The sequence below is a fragment of the Cygnus atratus genome, chromosome 11, assembly GCF_013377495.2.
Source record: "Cygnus atratus isolate AKBS03 ecotype Queensland, Australia chromosome 11, CAtr_DNAZoo_HiC_assembly, whole genome shotgun sequence".
Taxonomy (NCBI): Eukaryota; Metazoa; Chordata; class Aves; order Anseriformes; family Anatidae; genus Cygnus; species Cygnus atratus.
In genome coordinates, this window is record NC_066372.1 from 11874689 (window position 1) to 11901952 (window position 27264).

General features: G+C 37.5%; 2 protein-coding genes across 2 annotated transcripts in view; both read right to left on the minus strand.

Annotated features, from left to right (window-relative positions):
- Positions 1 to 5717, minus strand: part of HDGFL3 (HDGF like 3) — a 64546-nt gene extending 58829 nt beyond the window's left edge. Inside the window, exons 1-2 of the mRNA XM_035554715.2 lie at positions 5436 to 5717; positions 2996 to 3116 (exon numbers count right to left, since the gene is read on the minus strand). The gene's annotated coding sequence lies outside the window, so the exon portion shown is untranslated. The remainder of the gene's footprint in view (positions 1 to 2995; positions 3117 to 5435) is intronic.
- Positions 5718 to 6007: 290 nt separating this feature from the next.
- BNC1 (basonuclin 1) lies at positions 6008 to 26639 on the minus strand. The gene is made up of 7 exons (XM_050713047.1): positions 26592 to 26639; positions 24619 to 24815; positions 18028 to 18112; positions 12499 to 12601; positions 12121 to 12356; positions 8954 to 10881; positions 6008 to 6867 (listed from the first exon to the last, which is right to left on the minus strand). The coding sequence occupies exons 1-7, from the start codon at positions 26637 to 26639 to the stop codon at positions 6186 to 6188; spliced, it is 3279 nt and encodes a 1092-aa protein (XP_050569004.1). The 3' UTR covers positions 6008 to 6185.
- Positions 26640 to 27264: the final 625 nt, after the last annotated feature.

A 27264-nucleotide genomic window follows, 5' to 3' on the forward strand; every position in this document is an offset into this window, starting at 1 on the left:
TACTCACAGCCTGAGAAGCCTGCATATACCTCTCACTTGCACATGGCCTCTCAGTGCTCAGGAATCCAACGTAAGGTTTATATCATCCCACACAGAGGTGCAGATGTCTGCTTCCCAGAGCAGCAATAACGTGTCTCCTCGCTAGTAAGTTATGTTGTTTTCCTAGTGTCTCCTCTGAAGTCACTCTGGCTGCTCCCGACTCTTCCACATCTCTATGTGCCATGCACTCACACAGTTTGTTCTCTTTCAGAATTTTTGGCTGGAGACTATTTGAATGTGTTAAGATATATCTGTCCAGATTTTGAACTTGCCTAAACTGGTAGAGCTCACCCAGAGTTAGTGTTTTGCATTTACAAAGGATCTGTCTCATGCTATCTTACCAGCAGAGATAATACTTTTCGTAGGACTGTTTTTACATTGGTCATGCAGAAATACAGCTTCAAACTAGTCATTTATAGTGGAGATGAGGGCACAGAAACTAGTAAAACTTATTTGGTCTTTCAAAGCATTATATTTTGACCTGCTTCAATAAGCTAACAATTACAAACCAGTATAAGCAGCCAACAGGAGCCTACTTACTCACACACGTAACTTACAGTCCTTGTTGAGACCTGACTCTGGTTTTATATGCCCTGCTCTACTGAATTCACTGAAATTATTCCCAACTTGTATTACCATAAATGAGAGCGGAATTAGGTTTAACATGAATATGCAGCCGTATGCATATGCAATTATATATTGATATATGTGTGCATAATTTATGCATAGAGTACATACATATATTGTCGCTCTTATCAGCAGATTCAGATAAGATAAATATTTTTCTAGAAAAGGGCTTGTATAATAACTATAATTAAAAATAATAATTTTGAAATTAAAATAAGAGCTCAGGTTGGAATCTGTCTGATTAGTTTTACTACAGTGTAAGTTGCTCATTACAGACCTCAAAAATCACACTGCTTGCAACTCATGGGTCCTCTTTTTTTTTTTTTTTCTTTTTTAAAAAAAAGGGCCAATACTGACCCATTTCATTTTATTACTGTGACTGAATGGATGTTAGACTAGCTGCTCCTGAATCTTGAATGGGTACAGAGAGGAGGTGAAAAAAATCTGGAATGGTTCAGTTCATTCTTGACAATCACCTTACTGGTAGCTGGGTTTATGGCTTTAGGTTTGAATGAAAAGGGCAGGCTGGGCTCCGGGACTTGAGAGAAATACTAGTCCTCAGTCAGAGATGTGCAGACAGGGAATGAGTAAGAAGTGTGTTATACGTCTTAAGAATTTACAGTATGATTCAGCCTCAAAACGTCAACAAGGAAGCTTAAAAAGTATTAAATTCATCTCTCACTGATATCATATGATGGGAAAGCCTTGGGCTTCTTCTAGGACAGGGTGGCTCTAGGACCTCTTCTTCAAGCAGCATATCAACATGTTTTCCCAAAAAGCGGTAACAGTTCTGCAGTCCTACCCTGACAGTTTCTCAGATGTGCGAATATCTGCTGCTAAGCGTACAGTCTTCAAGGATTGCCTATAAAGCTACCTAAATTTGTAAACTTCCAAAGAGTGAAAGAGTGGTATGGGTGGGAACTATCAATAACAGCAATAAGAGAACACATTACAGAAATCCCTACACTGAATGAGCAGAAACTATAAAACAAGAAGATTAGTGATCAAAGATTTATAAGATTAAAGCAAAGAATCGGCTCACACTTGAGAAGACGTGTCTGGATTGGCCTTAATTTAAGGTGCAAAAAAAGGTTCAAAAGTTGTAGAAGGATGCCAATATATGATATTCCTTACAATTCAAACTAATGAGAGTTTTGCTAGAGCCTTTGGCAAGCACAAGTATTTGTGGCAACACACGCATCTGCAGGCAATAATGGCACATAATTCACAGTGAGCTTTACCAGCTTAGGAGTGTAGTTACAGAAACACAATACAAATGGCCACAAGAGCTTCTATGAAGCTCTAAACTAGTGCAGAACTAGACAGAGTACTCACCGGAGAGGGATTGTCACTTTGCGACATTACCTTTTCCTATATCCGTTTATTGAACACACATGAAAGCTGAAGGGTGCTCACGGGGAGCCGAGCTGACAGGGCTAGAGCTTAACAGGGTGATGTTTCAACAATACATTTGCAAGTTAGAAACTCTGCGTAATCCAAGGAGTGCCAAAAGGCATGGGGGGCTGGGGTTAGGGGGCTGAAGGAAATTAAAAGCTCGTCTACCGTCGGAGACATGCCTATGTGGAAATCCCACTACCCAGCAAACCCTTAAAAATGCTTTCCAAGTGATTCAAAGCTGAATTGATCACTTTACATGCACTTAGTATATAATGAGGTAAGGCTTGAAGTTGCCTTCCTCTCCCCTAAAATCGGGGGAGATGGCAGTAACTGCTGCTCTGAACAAAACCTGTAGCCTGGCTTTCTCTACAAGAACTCTTTGATCCAGCCTCCCTTCTCTCATTGCATCGTTGTCTCCTTCCCAATTCAGATTCAAACTCTCATTTCAGTTTTGAAATGAAAGCTCACTTGCAGGCTGAATGGAACCCTTATGGGCTGTATCTCAAACTCAAAAGGTGTTTTTATTTTAGCTGCATTTCTTTAATCTATGCTAGCTGATTAATCAGAAGTTGCTTGTGAACCCTTTTCAAGGAGGGCCTGGCACTCAATTTAAAAATCCCTGGACTAAGTCCAGGTAGTTTAGCTGTTTTTAGCCTTCCCTATTCAATGCAGGGAATCAGACAGGTATTTTCAGAACTTGTTTCTCCACTCCACTGGTTTTACAGTGTATAACTTTACTAAAGTTTCATTAGAAACAATAACCTCTGGTTTTGCCACAGCTCTTTTCAGAGTACTTTGAAACCTGGAGGTATAAAAACCAGCTATCTTACACTTTGTTGGAAACGGATTTTTGCAAATACTGCTGTAAGTACTATGACGCTTATTTTTTCCAGAGCTATGTAAGCTTGCTACTAACAACTATTCAAAATACCTGTATTCTGAGAAATCGGGTGCTCAAATGTACAGAGTGGCTACCACGCAGTGTGCATCTGTGCCTTCTCCTTTGGAGTCACAGAAAGATGACAGGATCTAGTTTTTGAGGCTCTCATCTTCTACAGAAAAAAAGAAAAGATAGAAATATAAAAAAGGGAGCAACATACATGGGTAGCAAAGGTGGGCATGTCCAGGCCCAGTTCAAACCTAATGTGAAGATTTGATCCTCCAACTGTACGTACTTGCAGCATCACAGATGAAAACATCTCTGGAACTGAGCCTCAGTCAGTGGAAGCTGCCACAGCTTTCCAGAGCAACTATGAAAAGCTCAAAAATAATGGTACTACTATTCTGAAGTGAGGTTACTCCCTTCAACATCTGTGGTGAATATGCGATACAGGCTGCTATAAGCATCACACATATTTAAAACTAACAGGAGATGTTAAGGCTTGGTCCAGCCAGGCTGCGGTCGTTAGGAGGAGGGAGCTACACAAATGCTTCATGAGATACATATGCTGTTCTAGGGGTACCAAGGGCTTACTCTGTTATAAATCTCCTATCCTTTCCAAATTTCAGAGAAATAATAATAATAAAAAAACCTTTCCAAAATATAAAGTAAAATAGAGCCCCCAAATATTTATCTTAACATAGTTCCCAATGATATTTACCTTCTATTTAGTTGATAACACTTAAACTAATGTCTCCCCTTGCCTACTGCTCAAAGGAAAAAAAAAATCAATGAAATATCTGGCAACATTTATTATATCATCTCTACTGGCTCATTACAATAATGACATTTCCTTACTATGGAATAAGTTAGTACCACTGTCAAAACAGTGCTCTCCACAGTGGGAATGTGTTTTCACAATTATCATTTTTTAAATGAAAATGAAGAATAATGATTTTTTTTTCCAGTCACAAAAGCCTATTTTTCTGAATCAACCAGAGGCATTATTATTTGCTTTTATTAACACATACAAAATTGTTAGGATATACAAATGTGTTTCCTTTTTGGACACAGTGAAAGCTATATTAATGGGCATTACAGCATTAGTTTACATCACACTGTTTCAAAAAAACACCGTTTATGATTAAACAAATAGGTTTATATATATTTACATATATAAAAAGAGCTTGAAATAGCTGTATAACAAATCATTGATTTACACTATCAAAAGGCTGGGAGCAATTGTGTCTCCTACGATTGTGCCCTTAGCTTTCAATCCACGATCGCCACTAATACGAGGTCTCATTTAAAACAAACAAAACCCAAAACACTGACCCTCCTGCCAAAACACACAAAAAAAACAAACCCAAAGCAATGGGACAGCTTCCCCCAGGATAATAGTTTCAAGCACAAATGGATTATTTTAAATATCACATAAACCTACTGTAAATTAAAAAAATAGAAGATTACTTTACACAATGCATGGAAACCATTTCTACTGAGCACAAACATTTACAACTGTGTCATGTTTTTTCCTTGCATAACCCATACTCACACACAAACCAGTTTTCAAAAGAATTAGTGAAATATTCAGTCCACTTTTGTTTTCTTTATACAATATGAAATGGTTACAATACCATAGTATATTTTAGAATAAGTTAAACATCAAGACATATGGCAATAGCATTGTACTAGTCTTTCTACATACATACTAAATCCAGAAACTCAGTCTATTTTTATTCAGTCACAAAAATGAATAAGGACTAAGATCCAGTTATACTGGAAAACTAGACTAGTTCTAGAAACCACAAATACTGTAAGCACTTTGGTATAATATGTACAGGTTGTGCTGTCAATATCATGCTTGCATACTACAACTGATTGAGCCATTTCAACTGGTGAATTAAAAAAAATTATTGTAAGACTTGCTTTAGTATTTTTTCTTCTGTTTGGGAATTATTCAGTCAAAGAAGATGCACCACAAGAACATACACAGCATTTGTATGATGTGACTACAAATTAAATATTGAAGAGTTGTTGTGTTTTTTTTTTTCTTTTTTTTTTTAAATATAATGCAAGACCAGTCTTCTTAAGTGCATAGAACATAATGCAGAATACTGTTAATTACAGGGACAAGTACAAGGATATTAAACATTTTAACAGATATTGAACAATATTCTCATAAAAAGAGATGTGAACAAGAATAAGCATTCTACCATTACAAAGATCAACTTGTGTTTTCCACCACCAGTAAGAGAAACAATAAGTGATGTATCATGAAAGGTATCTACTGCATCCATTTTATCTTTGTCTCTCAAAGGCTTAGAATTGCAACTTCAAACTCTTAAAAACAGTTTATATTTCTTTTTTTTCCCCCCATTTTAAACAAAATGTTTTCTCTTCCTGAAAGAGGAAACTCAAAAAGTGCATTTTAAATTATTTTTCCCCTATTTCACAGATACATTTGCTGCAGTTCAGAAATTTTTCTTACCTGCTTTCTTTCTGCCGCTACAATCTATCAGAATCTCTCAGAGTTAATCAGGCAACCCTGACAAGTTAAATAGCCTCTCCTTTTGCAAAACAAATGGTATTAAATCTTAAAAAAGGCAAAATATTGCAAACTGGATTCAAGTGAAATGCCAACTTGAAGAGTAAGGACTACAGGATTTCAGAAGATTTGGACTGTATGCCAAGTCTTCTGAAATTTGCATTTTATCTTTTAGATTCCAGAATACAGTAAACTGCAAATACCATGTTCAATTAATACTGCAAGTCAGCTTCAGACTAAGGTCTCAGGAATGAAATGGTAGCCCCAAAACTCTCAACCCAACCAGAGGAAACAACGCAATTGTTACTCATTTCTTACACAACACAACAACTCATTTTACATGTAAACAAAAAGGATGACAGTTCTCATTTGAAGTTCCTACTGTGGCAAATAATACTTCACAGGTATCAGAAATACTTTAGTCAGTGACTCCATATCTTCCCCATTTCAAAACTGCTTTCTTTTCCTTGCAGAAGCACTAGCTACTTTACATCAAACTAAACAATTGCACAAAATCTATGGCACCAAGCTTTGCTAAATAAAACTGCCGGAGAGCACACAAGGAAGAAAAGAATTTGACCGTGGTTGTTGAGTGGGCTAGAAGTCAAATGAGTTTAAACAAAACTATTTTTAACACATTCCTTAATTGAAATGATTAATTCCTAGCAGAAACAGATTCAGATCAGCATGATCTTACTGTAGGCTAGTTGGTGACCCAGCCAGACTTTTGTGCAGATTAGGGTTTTGACTGTGCCTGTTCCGACTGCGAACAGATGAAAACATTGTGTTGCAACCTGGGACTTTACATTTGTGGAGTTGGCGGAGATGCACAGTTTTGTAATGAGCCCTGAAAGTTCCCTTATTACTGTAAGTTTTTTGACATATATGACAAGTTATTGGCAAACTGGAAGGTAAATTTATAAAGTTCTGATTAGCTTTCTCAATTAAAGTACAGTCTTGGTAGAGTTCATCGTTAGGCATTAGGCTGGGTCCTTCACAGCTTTCATCACTATCATCCAAGGGCATGGTGCACACTTCACTTCCTCCATCAGAATCCCAAGAAGAATGGGCACTGCTCTCAGATTTAATGCTGGAAGTAGTGCTTAGATCCAGAACAGCTCCATCATTCAATGGATCATATCCGTAACTCTCAGAACAGGGTTCTCTAATTTTGCTCATTGGAAAAACCAAGCTGCCTGTTCTGTTCATTCCTTTGAAGATTACAGAAGTATGTCCAACATGTTGTTTTAAAGAGACATCTTGACAAAACTCCTTAGCCATGTCTTTCAAGAGGTATGCTGCATTGAAATGGTTGTTGAATTCCAGTGTATCTTTAGTCAGAAGCTTATGATGAAGATTTAGGTTTGAACTATGTCTAAAAGAACAAAGACAAGCTTAGCAAGAAAGTGTTTTGCCTCACTTAACAGTTATTTCATAAGGATCATTAACAAAGAGAAAAATCAATATTTAGTAGCATGCATGAACTGTATGCTTCTAATTTGACCAACTGCTGCAGTGGGAGTGCACATGGATGATTTATACATGTGACTGGGTATCTGAAATTGCTTACACTGGCATATATCAGAAATAACTCTACAGAAATCAATGTTTGAGATTCTCTCCTGCATTGTGCATAGCTGTTCACTCCACTAGATCTAGTGCTGGGTCTAAAAGAGTTGTTGACCAGACTAAAAAACTTCTGTGTACTGAACTGAGGTCAGAGAATGGGCTGAGGGCAAGAGGAAATGAGATCCTTCCCCAGCAGACAAAGCAGGAAAGGAGTGACACCTGAGTCTGCAAAATATATTGATGATCTCTTAACTACTGTAACCATGTACTAGGATGCAGCTGTAAACATCAGTACAGAGCTTTTCCTTGAAAGGAATATCCTTGAATGAAGGAATGCACCATTTTATGCAACTTGCAGTTTTTGAATGGGCATCTCTGGATTCGGTTTAAAACCACCAAAGCATACAAATCACTGCTCTTCATTGAATATTATCAATAGCTCACTGGGAACCTCCAGACCCTGGTTAGAAGACTGAATTTATTGCAAGACAGGGAAAACATTCATTTTTCCCTAGCCATCACCTAAGCCAGTTTCATCCAAACCATGAACTGTTTGAAAGGACACAGAAATATTTTGCACGTGCACTCACAGCACTCTATGTTAAAGTCTAGAAACTTCTGCAAAGTTGTTCCAAATAACTACCGTTTTGCATAAAGTTTGTGAACTTTCTTGTCAATTGTCCTTTGTGCCTTAAAAAGAAACAATACAAAAAACCTTCCAAAAGCACCTATGTTAAAACTTGACTGAATATATTGGTGTGGAAAGGAATTTGTGGCATGTGAATGCAAATCTTCCTGCTGGCCTTCTTTCCTGTGGCCCATATCACAATTAGAGTGGAGAGGAATTCACATCTGGGAAGATGCAGGCAGCAGATCAGGGTATGAAGCCCTGCCAGCAGCAGATGAATCTGTGCATCTCAGATGCAGCGGCCAGTCCTCAAAGACTGGCTCATCCTCTCTCTGGACTGCATCAGCTGGCTCCAGTACTCCTAGCAGATTACAGGCAATCTAAACCTTGTGTCACTCTGAACTACTATCCAGGCATGCTTTCTGCAGCCAAGATCTGTTGTAACACTGTTACAAGAGCGTTAGAAAAAATACAAGACTTAGTCCCACTTAAACAGGTTTGTTATCTATCACTTATCCATTCAGATACATAACTGACGGTCAACAATAAAGCTTTAATTCCTTATTTCTCAGCCTAGGTGCATAATAGACTAAAATAAAATGACTAGCAGCAACACAATACTGCAGTTAACAGTAAACTGAATAAGCTCATGGTGTTGTTTAGGAGTTAGTATGTAAGCTCACATTAAGGCATTACCAATGTCTATACACACCAGATAGCATTAATTCAACTAGCACTGCGTAACGTTAATTTTGTACTGACATAGGGTAATCGTGCTTTCTTACGGGCTTTTTCCCTGTAAGATTTTGTCTGCTCAAAATCCTTGCGTAATGCAAGGACAAAGATAAGTGAAGATTTCCTGAATTGATCCCATTGCTTTTTCATTAAAGAAAACTGTATACATTAAAATACACATGAAAGTACACATTAAACATATAAGTCCACACATGCATCTACTGGAAAATTGCTGAATTCATACCCTTGTGGCTTTCCCTTTATGTTCTAAAGCATTCTCTCAACTATTGAAGACTTTATCAGTTATGAAATTTTCATGGCTTTATTTAATACCTCGTAGTCTAGTGGAAAGGAAATGTTTCTTTCAATGGATTTTCATTTCACGAATGTTCTGATAAGTTATCGTACCTGTTATACGAGGATACACAGAAAATCTTTGCAGGCTCCATTCCTCAAACACTCATTTTAATTTCAAATTAGGCTCCATTGTGATGGTAAAATAAATACAATTTTGTTTATAATTTCTTACCTGTCTCGACTTCTACGAGAAGGGAAAGCAGCATTACAACCCTCAACTGTGCAAATATGCATTTCTTTGAGATGTACATTTTTAAAATGCATTTTTACACTGTAAGGGTTTTTAAAAGTCTTCTTACAGATGTCACAATGAAAGCGGCTTTCTTCCTTCTGAATCCCTAGTGCATGTTGACTGACATGATCCATATCTTTAGAGTCTTCAAAACAAGGAATGGCAGCACCCCTGTTTGACAAAGTGCTGAAAAAGCCCCCGGTCAGCAAGTGGTGTTGCAATTCAGGGCAGTCATCTTTAGGAATCCTGCGCTTTGACTGCTCTTTAATATACATGGGGGGTTCAGTCATTGGTTTTATAACATCATTGTGGTGGTGTTTTGGATCTTCATATATAATCTCATGGGGAACTATTTTTAATGGTTGGTTTTCTTCTGGTTTAACCTCTTTCTCACAGTGATGCAATTCATTTTCAGAGATATCCTTGATGTATTTGTTATCTGGCGCAAAGACAGATTCAAAATACTTTGGGCCCTCTACCCCAGAGATAGATTTCCATGAATTACCTGAATGGGGGTGATTTTCCACCCTGTCGGTCACCCGCTTCTCTATCTTATGCTCACAGGACTCAAGCTCTCCATCGCTTACCACTTGCAGACGTGTATCATCTTCAGAACTGGCAACATCACTACTTTCATTAGGTGTTTCAACAGCTTCTTTCTCTATCTTAATAGGCATACTTGATTTACGAGATTTCTTCTTAGGTAGCATGTCAAATGGCAATTCATTTGAAATAAGCTGCTCTGGTATTGAGGAAGAAACGAGAGGCAGAGAAGGAAGAGTACCTGGAGTATTAGCAAGCTCAGCTGGTGTAACTGGGCTACGATAAAAAGGAAGAACAGGCTGTACTGTCTTTAGGTTTGGAAAGAGGACACCATTCTGTCCAATACTGGGAAATCCAGCCTGACCCTTTGCGTCTGTACAAGAGCTGGCATAGCTGGTAATAGTTCTGCTATCTGGAGTTAAAATTGTAAATTCTGTCCTTTTACTATCTCCAGGTCCAGCAAGGGTCAAACCATTTCTGAGATCTTTATCCCTGTTATTCCTATTCATTGGCATATGGAGTCTGGGGTTAGGATTTGCACTATGACGATTTCGACTACGCAAAGAGCTAAATACCATATTGCAGCCCTCAATTGTGCATTTGTGCTTTATCTTCAGATGAACAGCATTATAATGTATTTTCAAAGTACCTTTGTCATAAAATGTCTTTTCACATGCAGTGCAGAAAACACGCCCTTTCCTTGGCCCAGTGCCATTTTTTTCAACAGATTTCATTTTGGTTTCTGGAGATAGTGCTGTCATTTCAAGCTTTGCTGCTGTATTATGTGAACTGGAATCACTTAAAAGGGCATCATCTTCTGTTTTAGTGGTGACATCTGGACCATTTATGCTCCTCTCATTGTCAACTTGAAATGGTGCAGAACTAGAAGTTAAGAAGCTGCTTTCAGAAAATGGTATATGAACATCTTGTTTAGTTTCATTGCTATGGTCTTGACCTTGATCAATCAAGTGTCTTTCTGGTGGTGAACCTATCAAAGGTGGAGGCACTGGACTGAAAAACTGGAATGGCAACATGAAGGCCATGTTATTTACAATATTCTCAAAGGGATGAATGTTAGTGGGGCTCATTTTGTCCAAGGAAGCAGAAAAATTAGGACTATGTTGATTGCAGCTCTCTATGAATGCCCTAATATCCAAATTAGCAGCTGGTGGTGGTATTATAATTGATTGACCTTCTTTCTCCTGAATTGCCATTAACTCTACAATGGACTTAGTTTCTCCAAAACGAAGAAATTGCTGCAAAGTAGCCAGTTCTTCTTCATTGGTCATTATGCTCCAGTGATCCAGTACCTTTCCTGAAGCATCCTAAAGAGAAAAGAAAAAAGAGTGAAATATTAGTTCAGGAGAACAGAAAACCCCTTTTCCCCCAGTCTCTATTATTTTTTCAGAGGCTAGAAATTCTTGTCTAGCAAAATCATAAAATGATTCTATTTAATGAGATTAATGGCAATTCTTTGATATTTTCATCAAATCTTACCACATTGGTGATATTATTTATTTCTGAACTAACAGTAATACTTTCCAATAAACCATTTTTTTTCCACAAAAATTAAGACACACATCATTTGAACAACAGTATCATGTAACTACAGACGGCAGAGATAGAGCAATCAGACCAAGATTTAGCTCCTCATTTAAGTCAAGTATTCTTTCATTGCAAGTTTAATAATCTTCCAAGCAACTAAGATCAGAGAACAAATGAACCTGTATTGATCTATTGCCAGTGTTCACAGAGCACAGCTGTAATTACACTGGAGTGTTGGAGTTCTTTCAAACTCTAGCTATGCCTAACTTTTCCCAATAACTACAATAAATATTTTATCACAGAACATGTATTTGATGGCCTACTGAGATTTTTCACAGTGCATGTAAGAGTTTCTAAGATGATGAAGAACGTAACATTATAAATTTTTCATGTGGTAGAGGTTCAAGGTAATTGATTCCATATTTTTAATCCTAACACTAAAAAGCAAGATTATCAAGACCATTAAATATTGATTTGTGTCATAATGTAAGATCATAATGTTACTTTACATAAAAGGTAACTTCCACAGTAGCAAGGAGTAACATCAGTGTAAGCACACAGGGCCAAATTCATCCTTAATGTAGCTCCAGTAAGGTCAGCAAGCACTATACCAGAGATGAAGATTGTCCCTGGTGTTTGAAATGATGGCAAATTTATTTGTCACAGTATTATTCTGCTGTATTAAAGTAAACTCACCGATTAAATAATACTGTGATCAAAGTCTGAAGCCTTTACTTTGACATTCCCAATATTATTATTTTTTTTTTTTTATCTTGGGTTACCTTTGTTAGATTTGAGCAAAATAGAAAGATTTCAGTTAAGCCTGAGTAAAAAGAGAGCATTGACCAAAAGCCCACCCTTCCTTTTGTGGTGCTGTACTTGTACACGTCTATTACTGCCTTTCAGATCTACCACGTTGTTAACACATTGTGAACTACTGATAATATTAAGCTAGAAAAAGTTCTGAAATATGCCTTAACTATCATAGTCATAAAAAAAAAACCCTCTTAATTCAATACCTGTAGCACATATCCACGTATATAATCCTGTAGTGTCCAATCCAGAGCATGGAGAATCTGTATCACTTCTTCCTGCTTCAGAACACTGAAAAGTCTATCTAGCAGAATTTTAAGGCGTACAGGAATGGCTTGGGTTCCATATAGCATGAGGCTACTGATATCGAAGACAACATTGGATTGAACTATTTCTACCTGGCTTGATGGATAGAGGTTGGGAATCCTTAATTTGCTCAGGGCTGAAATGAGAATCATAAAACATAAATAAACATGAGTACATAAAACTGAATGTAAAGAATATTGGGGTAGAGGGGTGTGACACACAGAGTGTGTGAGGAGGGTCCTAGCATGTTCTATACAGGCTGCAAGAGTAAGTATTACCATGTGCTACCCATCCATGCCGGCACTGGTCACATTGTCGCTGATTTATTTTCCCAGGTTTGAAACACTGGCAACTACAGTTCACCAGAGTGCATCGGATAGCCTGGAAATCAATAGAAAAATTGATAGGTAATATATAAGCACTATCTAGGGCGTGCACATTATACATATACAATGCATGCATAAAATCCATATGAAAACAGAGATAATATACAAGCATATACCTATCAACGTGCAATATAAGTAATCCAGGCAAAACCTGAGTTTAAGCAGAGGTAGTCTTGCATAAATAGAATCAGCCACCTGCTAAAGCACTAGAATATTATGGAAGCAAAATATTTAACGATATATATACATAGCAACACTCCTGTGGATACATTTAGGCTGCTGCACCTTTATAACAATAATATACTGTTCTTGGGCATTCACCTAAGCTATGATCCTCATGTAAGCACCGCTTTTTACAGAAAAGTCTGAAAAAGGTACACTGATGAAAATCTCATTCTCTGCAAGTCATGCTGGAACCGTCTATTGCAATATAGGAAGCACTAATGGGTGATATGCTATCTTTGCATAGACTCATTCCTTACAGCCAGCAGTACCCACACAGAGTATGTGCATCCTGCCAAAGAGACTTCCACTGACATTTCTCAGTAACAAAGTTCATCAACAAGTACTCCATTGCTTCAAACACTACAATTGTCGGATTTTGTAAGGGAAATGCTTGGGAGATAACAGGTGAAACAGAACACACCAACAGATCGTAACCAGTTGTATGGTACAATTTGTGCATTACTTTACTTTCACCAATCTATAATGCAAATCAAATTAGTATTCAGATATTCCTAATCAACATGGTAATACAAACTTGCTTCCTAGAATATATGCTTTCTTCTGTACATGCCTATCTGCTGCAGAAGGCAGACAGACAATTTTGAGGTCCTAGTTAAAGCTCCATAGGGATTGCTATAGAGCAAAGCATTTCTATGATTCCGTATTGCTTAGATCTGATACTGAGAATAGGTTTTACATAAATGGAATATTTATTATGGGTGGGAAAGTGAAGAAATTTATGTGCAGAAAGTCTGCACTGTTATACAAAAATTATTAGATTATGTGATTGCAATGTGTGTCTGAAATTTTCCATTCTTAAAACAAAATGGTTTATATTTAAGTACAAGTTTTTATATTTAAAGGACAGAGAAGCAATATGAAGTAAGGCAAAGCTATGCCCACTACTGGCTGTTACTCCTGCTCCTAGGGTCTTATGCAAAGTGGGTACTTTTGCTACTTACTAATACCCATGGAAATGCAAAACAAGATCTGAAGAAAAAAAATAACGTTTTAAATGCTGGCATCCCCACACTAGCAGTTTGGAAAACGTACAAAGTAGCAAGTTTTTGGGCAATCAGGCTAAGAGAGAGAAAATGTTTAAAATGAAAATAACATGGGAGAAAAGTAGTTTCAGTGGGGTTTGCCACAGGCATTTCTTTTGACCTGGAGCATTAGATTGACTCAGGACAGAAAAGTATGCTACATACAAGAGTCTGTTATAAACAAGCACGTGGAGGACATTGAATGCCTACTGCTTTACGTGACAATCTGGAATTGCAAAACCTCAGGTGCTGGCTTAGCAAGGACTTAGCTTACAAGCACATCTCCAAGCTGCAGTGACTTGATGCTGAGACTCGTCTTTATTTGAAGGATGGGAACAAGTGGCAACAGTGCTATTGAAATCTCTGAATCACTTTGCCTCTAATCTTTTAAAGGAGCCACTGCAAAATACTGAATTCTTGAGAAAAGCTCTGTGTTCCCCATAAAGTCATAAAATACACATCAACACCCTACACGATGTGAATTGCTTCACTTTAATGGAGAATGTATTTTCACTTGGATGCTAAAATCCTTTAATATAACAATAAAAAGCCATAAATTTCTTACGGAAAGGCTGAAAAAAAGGTGTAGTTTGCTGATAATTAATTTCTATCATAAAATACCAAACAATAATGCAGTTTATTTCTTCTACCTCTGTAACACATAACGTTCTGTGACTTGCACAGACTGAACCCCTTCCACAGGCAATGCTGCTAAGTTCAGTAAGCTACAGCTGAATTCCACGAATACATCTTTTGTAGTCTCTCCAGACAAAATTACAAAAGATTACTTCCTTTTTCTGCAAGAAGTAACAGAAATACGTACAAGGAAAAAAGGCATTCTTATGATAAGTTAATTGTGATTCCTTTTTTTTTTTTTCCTCTTTCTATTCCTTTTCCTCTGGACACGTTCCACAAACCACTGACCTTTAAAACAACTTTTTTCTTCTTATTTTGTATACTTGGCCAAGAAAGATATACCACATGGAATTCTGCATTTTATAGATTTGTTTAAGAACTTTCTTTATAGGTACATGTATTTGTCTTCCTGTATAGGTGTAGAAGATTTCACATGTAAAAAATAGAAAACATATAAGAGGCAAATTTTGTTTTACATATAGGAGAGAGGTGAAGAGAAAGGGAGTATAGTTTTCCTTCTATTCAAAATATGAAATTAACCCCTCCTCAAATCAATACGTGAATGCTTCTGGACACCACTCTTAGAAGTGGTTAGCTTGTATACTGCTAATGTATCAAAGGTGTATCTTTAAATCACTATCTGTTGCTAACTTAAAAGACTACTTGTAAGAATCCCTGAGAAGAAACAAATGTGTTTTTCAGGTTGGTAGCTTTTTCTTTTATTTGTGGTTATCAGAGCCTGTTTCCAAAAACTTTTCCAGCAACATTTGCATTAATGTAGTCACAGAACACACATAACACGGCAAAATTAACTTTAAAAATAATCTGGAGTCACAATGTAAAATCGTCACTCTTTGTTCGACTTAAAAAAAAATCACATTTAAATGATGGATTTTGATTATTGCCCAAATTAACTTGTATTGGAGTTTAATGAACAGAAACATGGCAAAAATTCATGAGATTAAAATGCTTGTCTTCTGCATGTTAATCCTACTATCCTTAACATGCTTAGTCTTAAGGTACTGTAATTATATCAAGTCTTTTAATGAGTTTTATTTTCCCAACAAGTGGAATATACACACAATTTTGCTCTACAGAACAAAGGAATAACTTTCTATATTGCATACATGTAAAGCCTCAAAATCATAATTAAAGGATTGGAAATGTAGGGGGAAATTAAAGTAGAATTTTTTTTAAGTGCAACCCTTTCATTCAGGTCTATTATTTCATTTCTTTTTCCAGAAACATAAAGCAGATGTTAAAAAAAACAAAAACAACAACAAAAAAAAACAACAAACTTATGCTATCATGAAGGATCTTGTTATTGCTTTCCAGTTACTCTGTCCTCCACACACAAAAGGACCTTTCCAAATCCATTATTAGCAGATTTTTTTTTTTTTGAGTTGAAAATTCTGATCAAATTTTTATATGGTTTTACCAGCAAGATTGTGAGAATCTGAATTTTGGATTTTTAATACAGGTGAATCTTCATTACAAGAGAGAGAGATTAACCATTAAACTGGCTGCTGAAAAACACCTAACTACTAATCACTGAAAAAAGTCTTAACATCTGTTGCCTGAAAGTCATGACTGCTGACATCTTTTTTTTTTTTTTTTCCCTAGATATTGATGTGGTTTCGATTACACTTCAAAAGTTACTGAACATTTCTTTTCAACCCACTCTCAGCCTTCACAGCTAAAGAAAAGTACAAGCTAATGGGACAAGTTCATTCTGATTCTCGGTATATAATCAGGCTTCATTTCATAAAATAAGTTTGTGATCATCTATGCACTTTTGAAGCCCTCAGGGACCTATGCTCACTTGCAATTGCAACGTCCTAACAGGTTTAAAACAATACAGTAAGAGGATGGGCAATAGGAGTGTTTGTGATTACCTAATGATATGGAAGTATAACTGTATCAAACCTCACTCTATGTTAAATGGAATCTAGTCTGACAGCACTCCGGCTTGGGAACCAAATTAAAAAGGAAATAAATATTGAAGATCCTGTCAGGACTGAGCCAGGGATCTCGGCTCACACTAGCAAGCAGGTCTGGCTCTCTGCACTCCCTGAGCACTGCACGTGCAGACACCAGTAAAATGGCAGAGCAAGTCCCAGACAGCCCCAGAACCACTTAGCATCAGTAATGCACGGGTCAGCACCCTCGCTTGTTTCTGTCATCCAAGAAAAACCCTCCCTTTCTCTGCACAAAAGTGATTCCTTGCTTTGTAAACTGCTTTTCATCAAGATACTACCTTCCCATGAAGAGCACCAGAGCTTCGCTGCTTTGCTCTGCAAATTACCTACAAAATGGTGCCACTGATGCTATATTACAGGAACACCTTTTGGAACCAAGACCAGATATTCCTATCAATTTAAAATGCAAGTTTGGAGGAAAAAAAAAAAGAGGAGTTACATGTACAAAAATGCGTGAGAGAAGCTCTCATTACACAGAATGTAACAGACACCAATTTTCATTTCATTTACTGAGGACTTCTAGCAACAAGCAACATCTGCTATGGTCATCCCACCTAATTTTCCCAAAGAAAGTTAGCACATTTTCCATTTTTTTTTTTTGGTCAGACAACTTTTGCCAATTTCCTTAGGTATATACTCCATGGATAAATAGATCTGTCCGTCATTTTTGTAATGATTTAGAGCAAGTTCTCAATTTATATTTCATCCATCTTACAACCCAACCGTGTCTATCTGCATCACACTAAAAATATTTGTTCTTTACACCTATCCCATATACACTTGTAGAATTCCACCCTGTATGTGTTTATCCCTCCTGACTCTTCTTCCATAGCACAGACTTCAGTTTTTGCTACTTTGTTGAGCTCCCTGCAGTTTACGGGAACTAAAATATATTCCAGTATACTCCAAGTATAATCACCAAAGGTGTTGGGCTGCTCCAGATGGAGTAAATTCATAAAATACTCATTGAAGACTTAGCCCTACAATTAAGCTTAAACTGCATGTTAATATTATATGATAAGAGTTTAGATTAAACATCTTTTTTTCCTTGAAAATTTCAACCTATTGCAAGTCGAGTAAGGGCCTGAATCCCACCTGCCTGTAGAGGCATTAGGAGGGCCCCTGAGGCATCTTCAGGGAAGGGCTCCAGCCATTTTCTTCTTCCTGACACTTCGAGAGGAGAGGGTACGGCTGGAGGAGGGACAGAACATGGAAACTCTTCACTGCAAGTTAGTAGAGTTGAACGGACACACCGGGCATGTGGAAGACACTCACCAAGTGACAGTGCACTTAAATGCCTGTACCTGTGTACCCAGTTCCGACAGTGACGCCTACCTGAGGGCTACTCTGGACAAAGTAGACTTGGCCTGCGTTTCAACCTGCACATGGCCAGTCCTGTGGCCTGCCACGTTCTCTTCTGTCACGTGTTTAAGATTGTCAGTTGTGGTTGAGGTCAAAGCTGTCCTGCTACACTACACACTGACAGACTGACACACCGCTGAGATTATTCCTTCACTGCCAGTCTTTGAAAGCCTTACCCCTTGAACAAAAGATTTTCCATCCATACTACATTTATGTCCACTGCAAGCATATTTGGCTGTTGCAAATTCTTCTGTTTCTTCACTGAAGTTTAAAAAGATTCAAGACTAAAATAAATAAATCTATAAAGTTATTAAAACAAGAGAAAGGTGCCTACAAGATGCACACACTATTTCCACAGTCATATCTCACAAAAAACATTTCTTACAAACTAACAGTGCCATTAGAGTCATTTAATAAACACAATAAATAGCAACACACATTTCTCATGAGAAGAAAGAAGGCCTTACTGTTTGCTGTATCCAGAAAACATCTGATGTTTTGCATATTTTGAGCTTTCAATTAAATAGAGAAAAATTTGATGTGGATGTGACAGAGTAAAGAGCACTGACCAAATAGCTCCAACCTTCCCCATTAACAAACATGTTTAAATGCTAGCCCTAGATGATTCATTTGGCAAACTGCTTATTAGTAAAATAATTTAGCAAAATTCTTGTCTCCTGCGTAAGAGACTAACGAGGATAAAGATGGGGAAGACAGAGATGGGCCACAACTTGCCTTTCCCAGCTCCACTACACATGAGGTTACACCTAAATCCATGATGGCTCCTCAATAAGTGGTCTGGTTTTTGTTCATGCTGAACATGTATGCTCCTACCGAGCTCTGGAGGTACGAGAACTTTTGAAAATACCCAGACAAAAAGCTTTTGTTCCAGAGGCCAAGCCTGAATTTAGGAGTTTAACTTAACACCTATTGTGCTGAAAATGTTGGCTGGTGCTGATACCACTAAACTCCCACTTAGACCTTCTCTGTGGGGAGACTCTGTTATGATTTTTACTGTTAAAGAACACAAAGGCCACAAGTTTGAATACAGTTTCTAGACAAGACCACAGAATACATCCCATTAATTACCAGAATCCTTATGCGTATATCCATGTTGTTTATTTGGGGTCCGATACCAAAACCTGACCTCCTTTTAAGCAGTCACAGCCTGAGAAGTAAGCAGAGTATTTACAACCCAGGTTTTGAAGCAAGTTACATTATCTCATTACTGTCTCCCTCTGCGGAGCTTAATAAAGCAAGTTTTGGCTAGAACTGGACTGAATCTCTCTCTTGCGGGTGCAGTCTACCACCTGCAGCTGAAAATGTTTAATTGTCCTTGTAATAATTGATGAAAACATCTCAAAACTGGCCAAAAAGTGGTGGGACAGAGTGAAACAGCTCAGTAAGATGGAATTGAAATTAGCCAATACTTCCATGCGATGGTACCACACGGTCAAATCAACCATGATTGTGGATTTAAAAGTTTGAGCCGGCTACTGAATTACGGGCCACTAGTCCACATGTTGCTTGCCACTTTATTAAGAACTTTTAGTAACTGAGAACAGTCCTGAGGATGAGTAGCTGAGATAAGAGACTGAATTAAGTAAAGACTCAAAATCCTACAGCCAATTGCGGCTAAGCGGCAGCTTTAGCAGCTAATAGAGGTGCTTTGGACAGTCTCGGGCAATGCAGCGAGGTGAGTAAGCAGAATGGAGATATTTCTGAGAAAGGCGGCACACTAACGAGGCCAAACTTCAATCACAGCATAACTTGCGGGATGAAAATCACTCTTCATGCATGTCACTTACCCTAAAGGGCCCCTTAGGGCAACTCTTGTTAATGGCACTGTCAAAATAATTATACGAAGAGAGTGCACGTGTGTGTGTGTGCGCACACAAACTGTTACTCTTTAAACAAAAAGCACTGGACAGTAAAGCTCAATTTTACTATTCAACAACGTGCTTGCAGATACATTAGCTTGCAATGCAATTAATCTCGCTTGTTAACAACAGGTGTGTGTTGACAGACAGCTTGGTCAAACTGGGGAATATATTTAGCTCCTCTTTTCTTTTACTGTTCAATTAGGAAAAGAAAACAAGAAATACAAATTAAGGAATGAAAAATGTCACCCTATCATTATCTTGCAGTTATTTACTTTTGACCCTGAAATAAACTATAGTGCTACAGTTTCCATGGTGTACCTGCCCTACTCTGTGTAGATCACAAACCCTTACATTTTGCTGACTATTAAGCTGTATTTATCACAAAAATCTCAACTTTCCTTCTAAAAAATTTACAGGAAAAGTCATTCATATTAGGGTGTTTCAAAAATGAATAACAGGTTGCTGCAAACTGATGAGAAAAGCTGCTCAAGGTTTGGGGGTAAGGGTAAGTCACCAAACAGAAATGGTGTGAAATTTGTTATGATGAAACAATACCTGTTATTTAAACTAGAAAATAAGCTGTGCACAGGCTATTTAACCAGATTGGCATGCTATGTATCCCATGTTAAGTGCTGAGACTACAGATCTGTCCAAGATCTAAAGCTTAATTAAATATTTAACTCCAAGTCCTACATTAACAAGAAATAAATGTTATGTATACGCACAAGTTATCAGAGAAATGAAGAATATTAGTATAAATGAACTACAAGACCTTTAAAGCATATAAACCCTTTAAAATATGCCTTTAACTATTTACATGATTTAAAGAATGTTATATGTGTGCAACATGGGTGAATTAACGTTTCGAAGACAATCCCAACATTTTCAGCTTCTCACACCGCTGCATGAATCTTAAAGCCATAAAGTAACACATGCTTAAATTCTTCCCCTTCTTGTTACAGACAGAAAAGATACATTAAAGAATGAAAGAAAAATAACAGCACTCTGAAATATTTAGTGTTATGCAATTTCATTTAATGCAATTTCATAAATTTTAAACCCAAACAGTATTTGTACACATACACGTGATACTATCTATGGTGCTAAAGAGTTATGCAATATTTTATGCAACAGTGTAGCTCCATTGGTAATTTCACAATTTAAAACCTAGTATTCTTTTTTATTGAACGCAGGTGAGAAAACTTGAAACGGCTTTCAAACACCAGTTTAAATAGCTAATAAAAGAAAACCCCAACCTTTTGACTTCAAATTTGAAATATAGTTGATTATCAGTGAGGAACAGTTATTTTGTTCTTTCAAAAGCATGTATGTGTTTAAAGATACAATCCTACCATGGTTTTAAAGTGTGGAAAGAAAATGTTACTGTTTTTTATCCTAAAATGACAAAAAAGTCTCCCTGTTAGAATTTCTCACTTTTTGCTTGGTCCCTCAATATTATTTACTTTGAGTTTGAATACTGAAATTTCAGTCTCTAAAGAGATTTTTAGATGGTAGCGAATATATAATGAGAATTAAAAAAAAAAAAGTGATGAAGCTATAAAACTTCAGCTGTAGCATCTGCTAGGACAAAAACTGCTGGCTGCACCGCACATAGGAACTGAGTTCCTGCACCACTTAAGTCATGAAGGGCAGGAGATGACCCAAGGGGCCAAAACAATAGCTTTTCTTCCCTGCATTTTGCGGATCTTTTGCTGGAATTCAAGATCTGTAGCTAAATTTTAGCTCAAATCTGCATGAAAATATTTAACAAATGCCAAATCCTATGAAAGGTGCTTTAAAAACAAACATGTAGCAAGAAGTGTAATCTACAATAATAAAAAAAAAAGAATATTTCAGTTCTTATCAGGAAATATTTAATATAATAGAGGAGTCTATTACTAAAAACAAACTAAATCACTGGCTTACTTGATAGGAAATAGAATGACATGCTTAATGTTGTATGAACAGATTTCTTAATAACACCATGAACAGGCACAGAAGCTGGAAGTCAAGGCATTTGGTATAAAAAGACCAAATCTTGTTGCAGCCTAAGGAGGCAGAATTTCATCCCAGCTATAGTGAGCCCACAAAATGGCCCAAAATTTGGAATAATTTTTCCCGTTCATGACAATTTAGCTCTCCTGCACGTCTGGATATGTTTGCAGATGCCATTCTCTTTATGGTTCTAAATAGGTTGAAGATGGTTCCGTAGTTCAAAGAATTAAGAGAACAATTACTTTTTAAAATCAATCAAGCAAAAATACTTACAATAAGTAAAACAAGAATGTATTTTCCATAACATAAGATTAGATACTTTTTACACGTTCACCTATGGTTAAGCTGCAACTGCTAAAAACTCTGAAGTTTGATTTACACAGAAATGCAGAATTATACTGGTTATACGTAAAAAAACTTATTAGCATTATACACATAATGTAAATAGATCTAATGCAATATTACATGATATGTTCTTTGAAAGTCAATATTTTATCCATTTTCAGTAAAAGAAGAAGTGAGAAAGGTATTCTTCAGTGTACTTTGTTCTAATCACCAGAACAAAGAAAGGCACCGCACACTGTTGTTAGCAGTTACAAACAATGCAAGTCCTACTTTGCACCATGACCTGGAGTACAGGGAGGCTGCCCACCTCACATTCCTCGAGCAGAGCACTGAGCCACTATTTCAGTATTTTAAAACTAGTAGAGAAAACAGAGTCTTGTCTATCATAACGCTAGCATATTTTCCAGCAAACTGCAGTAAATAGAACTGTATTTTCAAATAGGATGTTAAAAATAGAAACATATGATCTTTTCCCACCTAGAATTGTATCCTTACAATTAAAGACTATTAGCTGGCATCCCTTTTAACCGTCAAACTCAGACAGTGGCAGTTCTATAGCCACAAAGAGAAGCAGTAAATGAGAAGAACATGTTACTACACTGCATTTGAGAAAGTTTGGCTCCAAGCTATGCACTGATTAATATCAGATCTCCTTCTTTACTTGCCTCTTGACAATCTTGTCACATCTGGCTGACAAATCCTTACAAGCTTATCCAAACCAAGGCAGCCCAGATCATGCTCCGGGAGTAGCTTGAAGGAAGCGGCAACACCAGCCATGCACTGATGTGCCATCATGAAACTAATGAAGCTGACTTCACTTGCAGACTGCAGGAACACGAAGAAACACAACATGCCTCAAGGTTTTGCAACATAACGCAGAGTTAGCTCACCAAAAGATAAGACAAACAATCAGCTCCCGAGGTTCAAGAAGCCAAGTAGTTACATGAATTACAGAAATTTATATATAAATTGCTCGAATAACAATCTCAACTAAATGAGCACACCAAACTCCAACTTCGGATCAGATGTGAAAATTGACTGCTAACTGCCTTTCAAACAATGGTTTGTTTTAAATTAAAACAAAACCAGTTCAATTCATTTTCTCTCTCTCACATCCACAAAATATCAGAAAGTTGCCTGGCTCCCCACATTATTCAAACTAAAAAACACACATAATTTATTTTTTGTTAATTATATACAAAAAATAAAAATAAAAATAAATAGGGGAAGAAAAGAATAGTGTCACTTTTTATCCACAGGATTTTACAGAAGGATAAGCCACAGCCTGTATATATCAGTAGCCTTCCCTTGGGTTAGCGATCTGCCCTCTCCTCATTTTTAAACCAGGGATTCCTTACACAGAGGACTAGAAGTATCTGCCCAATTAATAAACCAGAAAGTAAAATGCTGTATCTTAAACACATCTAACAAAACCTCATTATGTATGAGATGACAATTAAACCATGTTTATTTTTCTACATGATGAAAAAAATCAAAATAAATTAAATAAGCATCTTATATTCTGATGCATTTAACCTCTTAATGAGCTACATATTTAAAAAATAATAATAACAGACGACAACCCCATACACACACACACACTCCCTCTCTCTCCCCTCCCTCTGCCCCCCCCTACAAACAGACTGATCCTAAGAAAAGAATTACTGGCCTTATTTTCTGGATGCTAAATAGTCAGCAATAAATTGAATATAAAGGGCATACATTAGATTCCACTTTAGTGGTAATTTCAAAAGAACTTCGTACTGAAATTATATTGTTGTCTGCTCTTCAGTGCATTTATACGTCATAATAATGATAATGTATCTGCTTAAAGCACTTCAGTCAGAACACATCTGAGTCACAAAGCACAGATTTTATTGTTATTAATGTATATCGAGGACTTCTACAATTAAACATTGTCAAGTATTTATGATTTACATGCTACTACTTCAATTGGAAAACAATTATACAAGTGATGGCTCTGCTTATTATAATCAGCCTGCAATTCTGCATTACTTACTGTAGAATAGAAAAGTCATACAGTTGTTTACAGTGCACAGCAGAAAGAAAAGCAGGATTTTTTAATATAGTTTTCTACTTTCACAGTATCTTTTAGTAATTAAGAAATGGAGAGTACATTTCACTACAGCTTTCACCTCCATTGTTCATTACCCAAAACAACACCATTACAAGAATTTTTATATCTCCACAGTGCATAACCACAAGTAAAAGTTGCACAGTAAAAACACACATTCATATATAACTGCAAAGAACTTTCCTTACCTCAGACATTCTTACTGTGCTTATGTTTCCAGAGCTATAAAACAGTTTCCCATTCCCTCAGTGAGTTGTACAAAGAAGTACTGGAAACACTCCTGTCTGTACAAGTACTAAGGCAGAACCATCACACGCCTCTTTACTCTTGTCTGACTCTGAGCACCTCAAGGTCTGATGTATGCTCAGGCTGTGCACAGGGGAGTGAAATAGGATCCTCCCCCTTGGTGTTCTCCAGACCTACAGTACGAAGTTGTGTCTGCCTCTCACCTCTGCAGCCAGCTCTCACCTCGCTGCCCCGGAGTGCTGTGCTCCAGCATGCTCCTCCAGTCGCAGGGCAGTCCCCTCACAGCTGGCTCGAAGAGGGCATGACACTCATCTTTCACAGAGATTTGATCAAAAGGAGTCACGGAGGCTTGAGGCACTCCTAATGCAGTGCGAGGAGATTCTACCTCTGCTCTGGCAGCCTAAGTAATGCATTAAATCAATGCAGCTGACCTAAGGCCTATTACATTTTTTTTTTCCAGGAGTGTACAACTATCTGCAAATAAGCTATGAGGTACTTACGATTAAAATTACTTATTTTTAGTGTCTGAGTGTTGTTTTGCAAATTGCAGCTGCCGATTTTTTTTTCCTTTCTTTTTAAACATTTGCAAGTTTTAAAGGTTCATTGAGTGGGGCATGTATTTTTTAAAGTTAAAACATTTCCCCCTATCAACTTACTTTTGCGTTAAGGCTGAATTTTATTTCTTTTTATGAAGTTGAAGCTTCCTATTAACAGAAGTACAGGCCATAAAGACAGGAGAAGAATTACTTTCCAGTAATTGGGCCAAAATCTGTTTTGAGTTATTCAGGTGTTGGGTTGCATTCATGAGTTAGAACAGGATTTTTGTCATAGTCATCTCTCACCTATTTAAAAAACAAAACAAAACCATGAAGAAAACACTTCTCCCTGCTCTAGTTTTGCCTCCTATGTATTATTTCTTGGCACTCTCCTAAGCCAGGCACACACCGTGCTACACCCAGAAACACACATGAATAAGTCTCACTGGACTCAGTGGGAATCCTTTTAGGAACATACCAGGACAGTGTTTGACCAGATGAATACCTGTAATCCCATAGGGAAGGCAGCAGGAAATAAGATGGCTGTAGGGAGAAGACAGCTAACATAACGAATAATTGTTGGGTAATTTGTCCTCTAATCCTATTTATTATTTGCTAGATATATGCACAATGCTTAAGGAGAGAACCTAATTTACAGTTTACTAAATACTGGAGTAAAGACAATGTCAGCTCCACCACAGTGACTGGAAGCAGGCCAGATAAAGCCCGTTTTAAAGCCAATACCAGAATCTGGGCCCACAGAGCACAACACGAAGCATACGCTTTCCCTGAATCCATAGGTTTCTCCACCGTATACCTTATATCTCCCACTGAACTACTTACAAAGACCGAGAAAAAGAGAGGGAGATTTAGTTTCACAGTATGGCCTGCCAGATATTTCTGCCAGAAAAACACTGAAGTGTGCAAAGAGTCAGCCACCGATAGGTCCTCCCCTGGCAGAGCTCAGCCCAGAGCCACCTCTACCAGCGCTGGGCTTTGCCGAGGATGCCAGAACACTTCCACACACATCATTGGCGGTCTTGTGAGCTGTAGGACGAAGCATCCACAAAATCACAGCCACGTGATGCTATTTGAGCTGATTCTTAGGAGCGGTTTTAAAAGCCTATGCTTTGCAGTGAGGGGAAACCCGAACTGCCCTCTCATGATGATAACTCAAAGCCAAAGGCACACCTTGTTACTAAAATTGTATTTCCTTCTTAATGAAACAAACAGCAGTGTAGCTAAGGAATCTACCTGATTGAGAATTCTCCAACAAAGAGTGGCTTAAGATTACACAAACCGCCAGAAGGTCTGAATTTACTTCAAAATGATAAGTGACTGAAAGTCAGCTGTGTGGAGAGCTGTTCTCCCCTCCAGCCAGTTCCCACAAAAAACCTATTTACTAGCTATCTGCCATTTGCCTGGAAGATGATAATTCTTATTAAATGGGCTAACTATCCATAGCAAACAATTTAAGACCAATTGACTTTTTTCTTAATTAATTATCTACTAACAGTCTCTTAAGCGTTATTTTCATTGTTCAAGCTTTTTCAATGAATATTTTATGGGAACACATTCCAATCTTGCTCTTTTTCAACTATTCACTGTTACTGATTAGCAGTTTTTCAGCTCTTTACTACCTGTGCTCCATTCAGTAAAATCCAGTGATCTCTAGCATAATGTGACATGTTCGAGACAATTTGTATTTACAGGTCAACTTTTAAAGAAATACTAGCATGCTAACAGTGTTTGCAGTAATTTCAGCTGATTCATAGTTCAAGCTTGCTTCTACAGAACAAATTATCAAGATGTATCTTGAAGAATGACCAAAATTGAAACCAGACAGTGACTCCCATAACTCCTCTTCCAGCAGTGAAATTTAATGGAAAAATAGCTTCTTGTGTAAAAAATAAGCTTCAGGACAGAGCCCCAGGCTTGAGCCGAAGGTCTTGGGTTCAGTCTGGGGCTCTGCCATCAAAGTGCTATTTGTATTGTTGGGCAAGTTATTGCAATTTTTGCAATTCTGATTTTTTTTTTTTTTTGAATGCATTTGAGTTGTAAGCTCCTTGAGGAAACCAAGGCATCTATCTCTGTTCTCAGGGACACTGTTGAGGGCAAAGGAAAAGGTTTCCCAGGTCTGAAATCCATGGAAGTCCAAATGTAAACACCTAGAATCATGGCATAACAAGGCAGCCCAAGGAAAGCTGCTTTCTCTCCCTATCTGCCCCAGCCTGTCTCTCCTTCGCCATGTCTCAGCCTGTGTTCAGAGCAGCACGAACATATGAGGACGTAGGGCAGATTGTGAAGTGCTAA

Bases quoted from the DNA above. Each gene is read 5' to 3' on its own strand.
- BNC1 (XM_050713047.1), bottom strand. From the start codon at position 26,639: ATGTCACATTATGCTAGAGATCACTGGATTTTACTGAATGGAGCACAG. The intron at 18,113-24,618 runs GTGAGAGGCAGA...TTTAAACTTCAG, and splicing joins GGTGAGAGCTGGCTGCAGAG to TGAAGAAACAGAAGAATTTG. The intron at 12,357-12,498 runs GTAATACTTACT...TTCTCATTTCAG, and splicing joins GCATGGATGGGTAGCACATG to CCCTGAGCAAATTAAGGATT.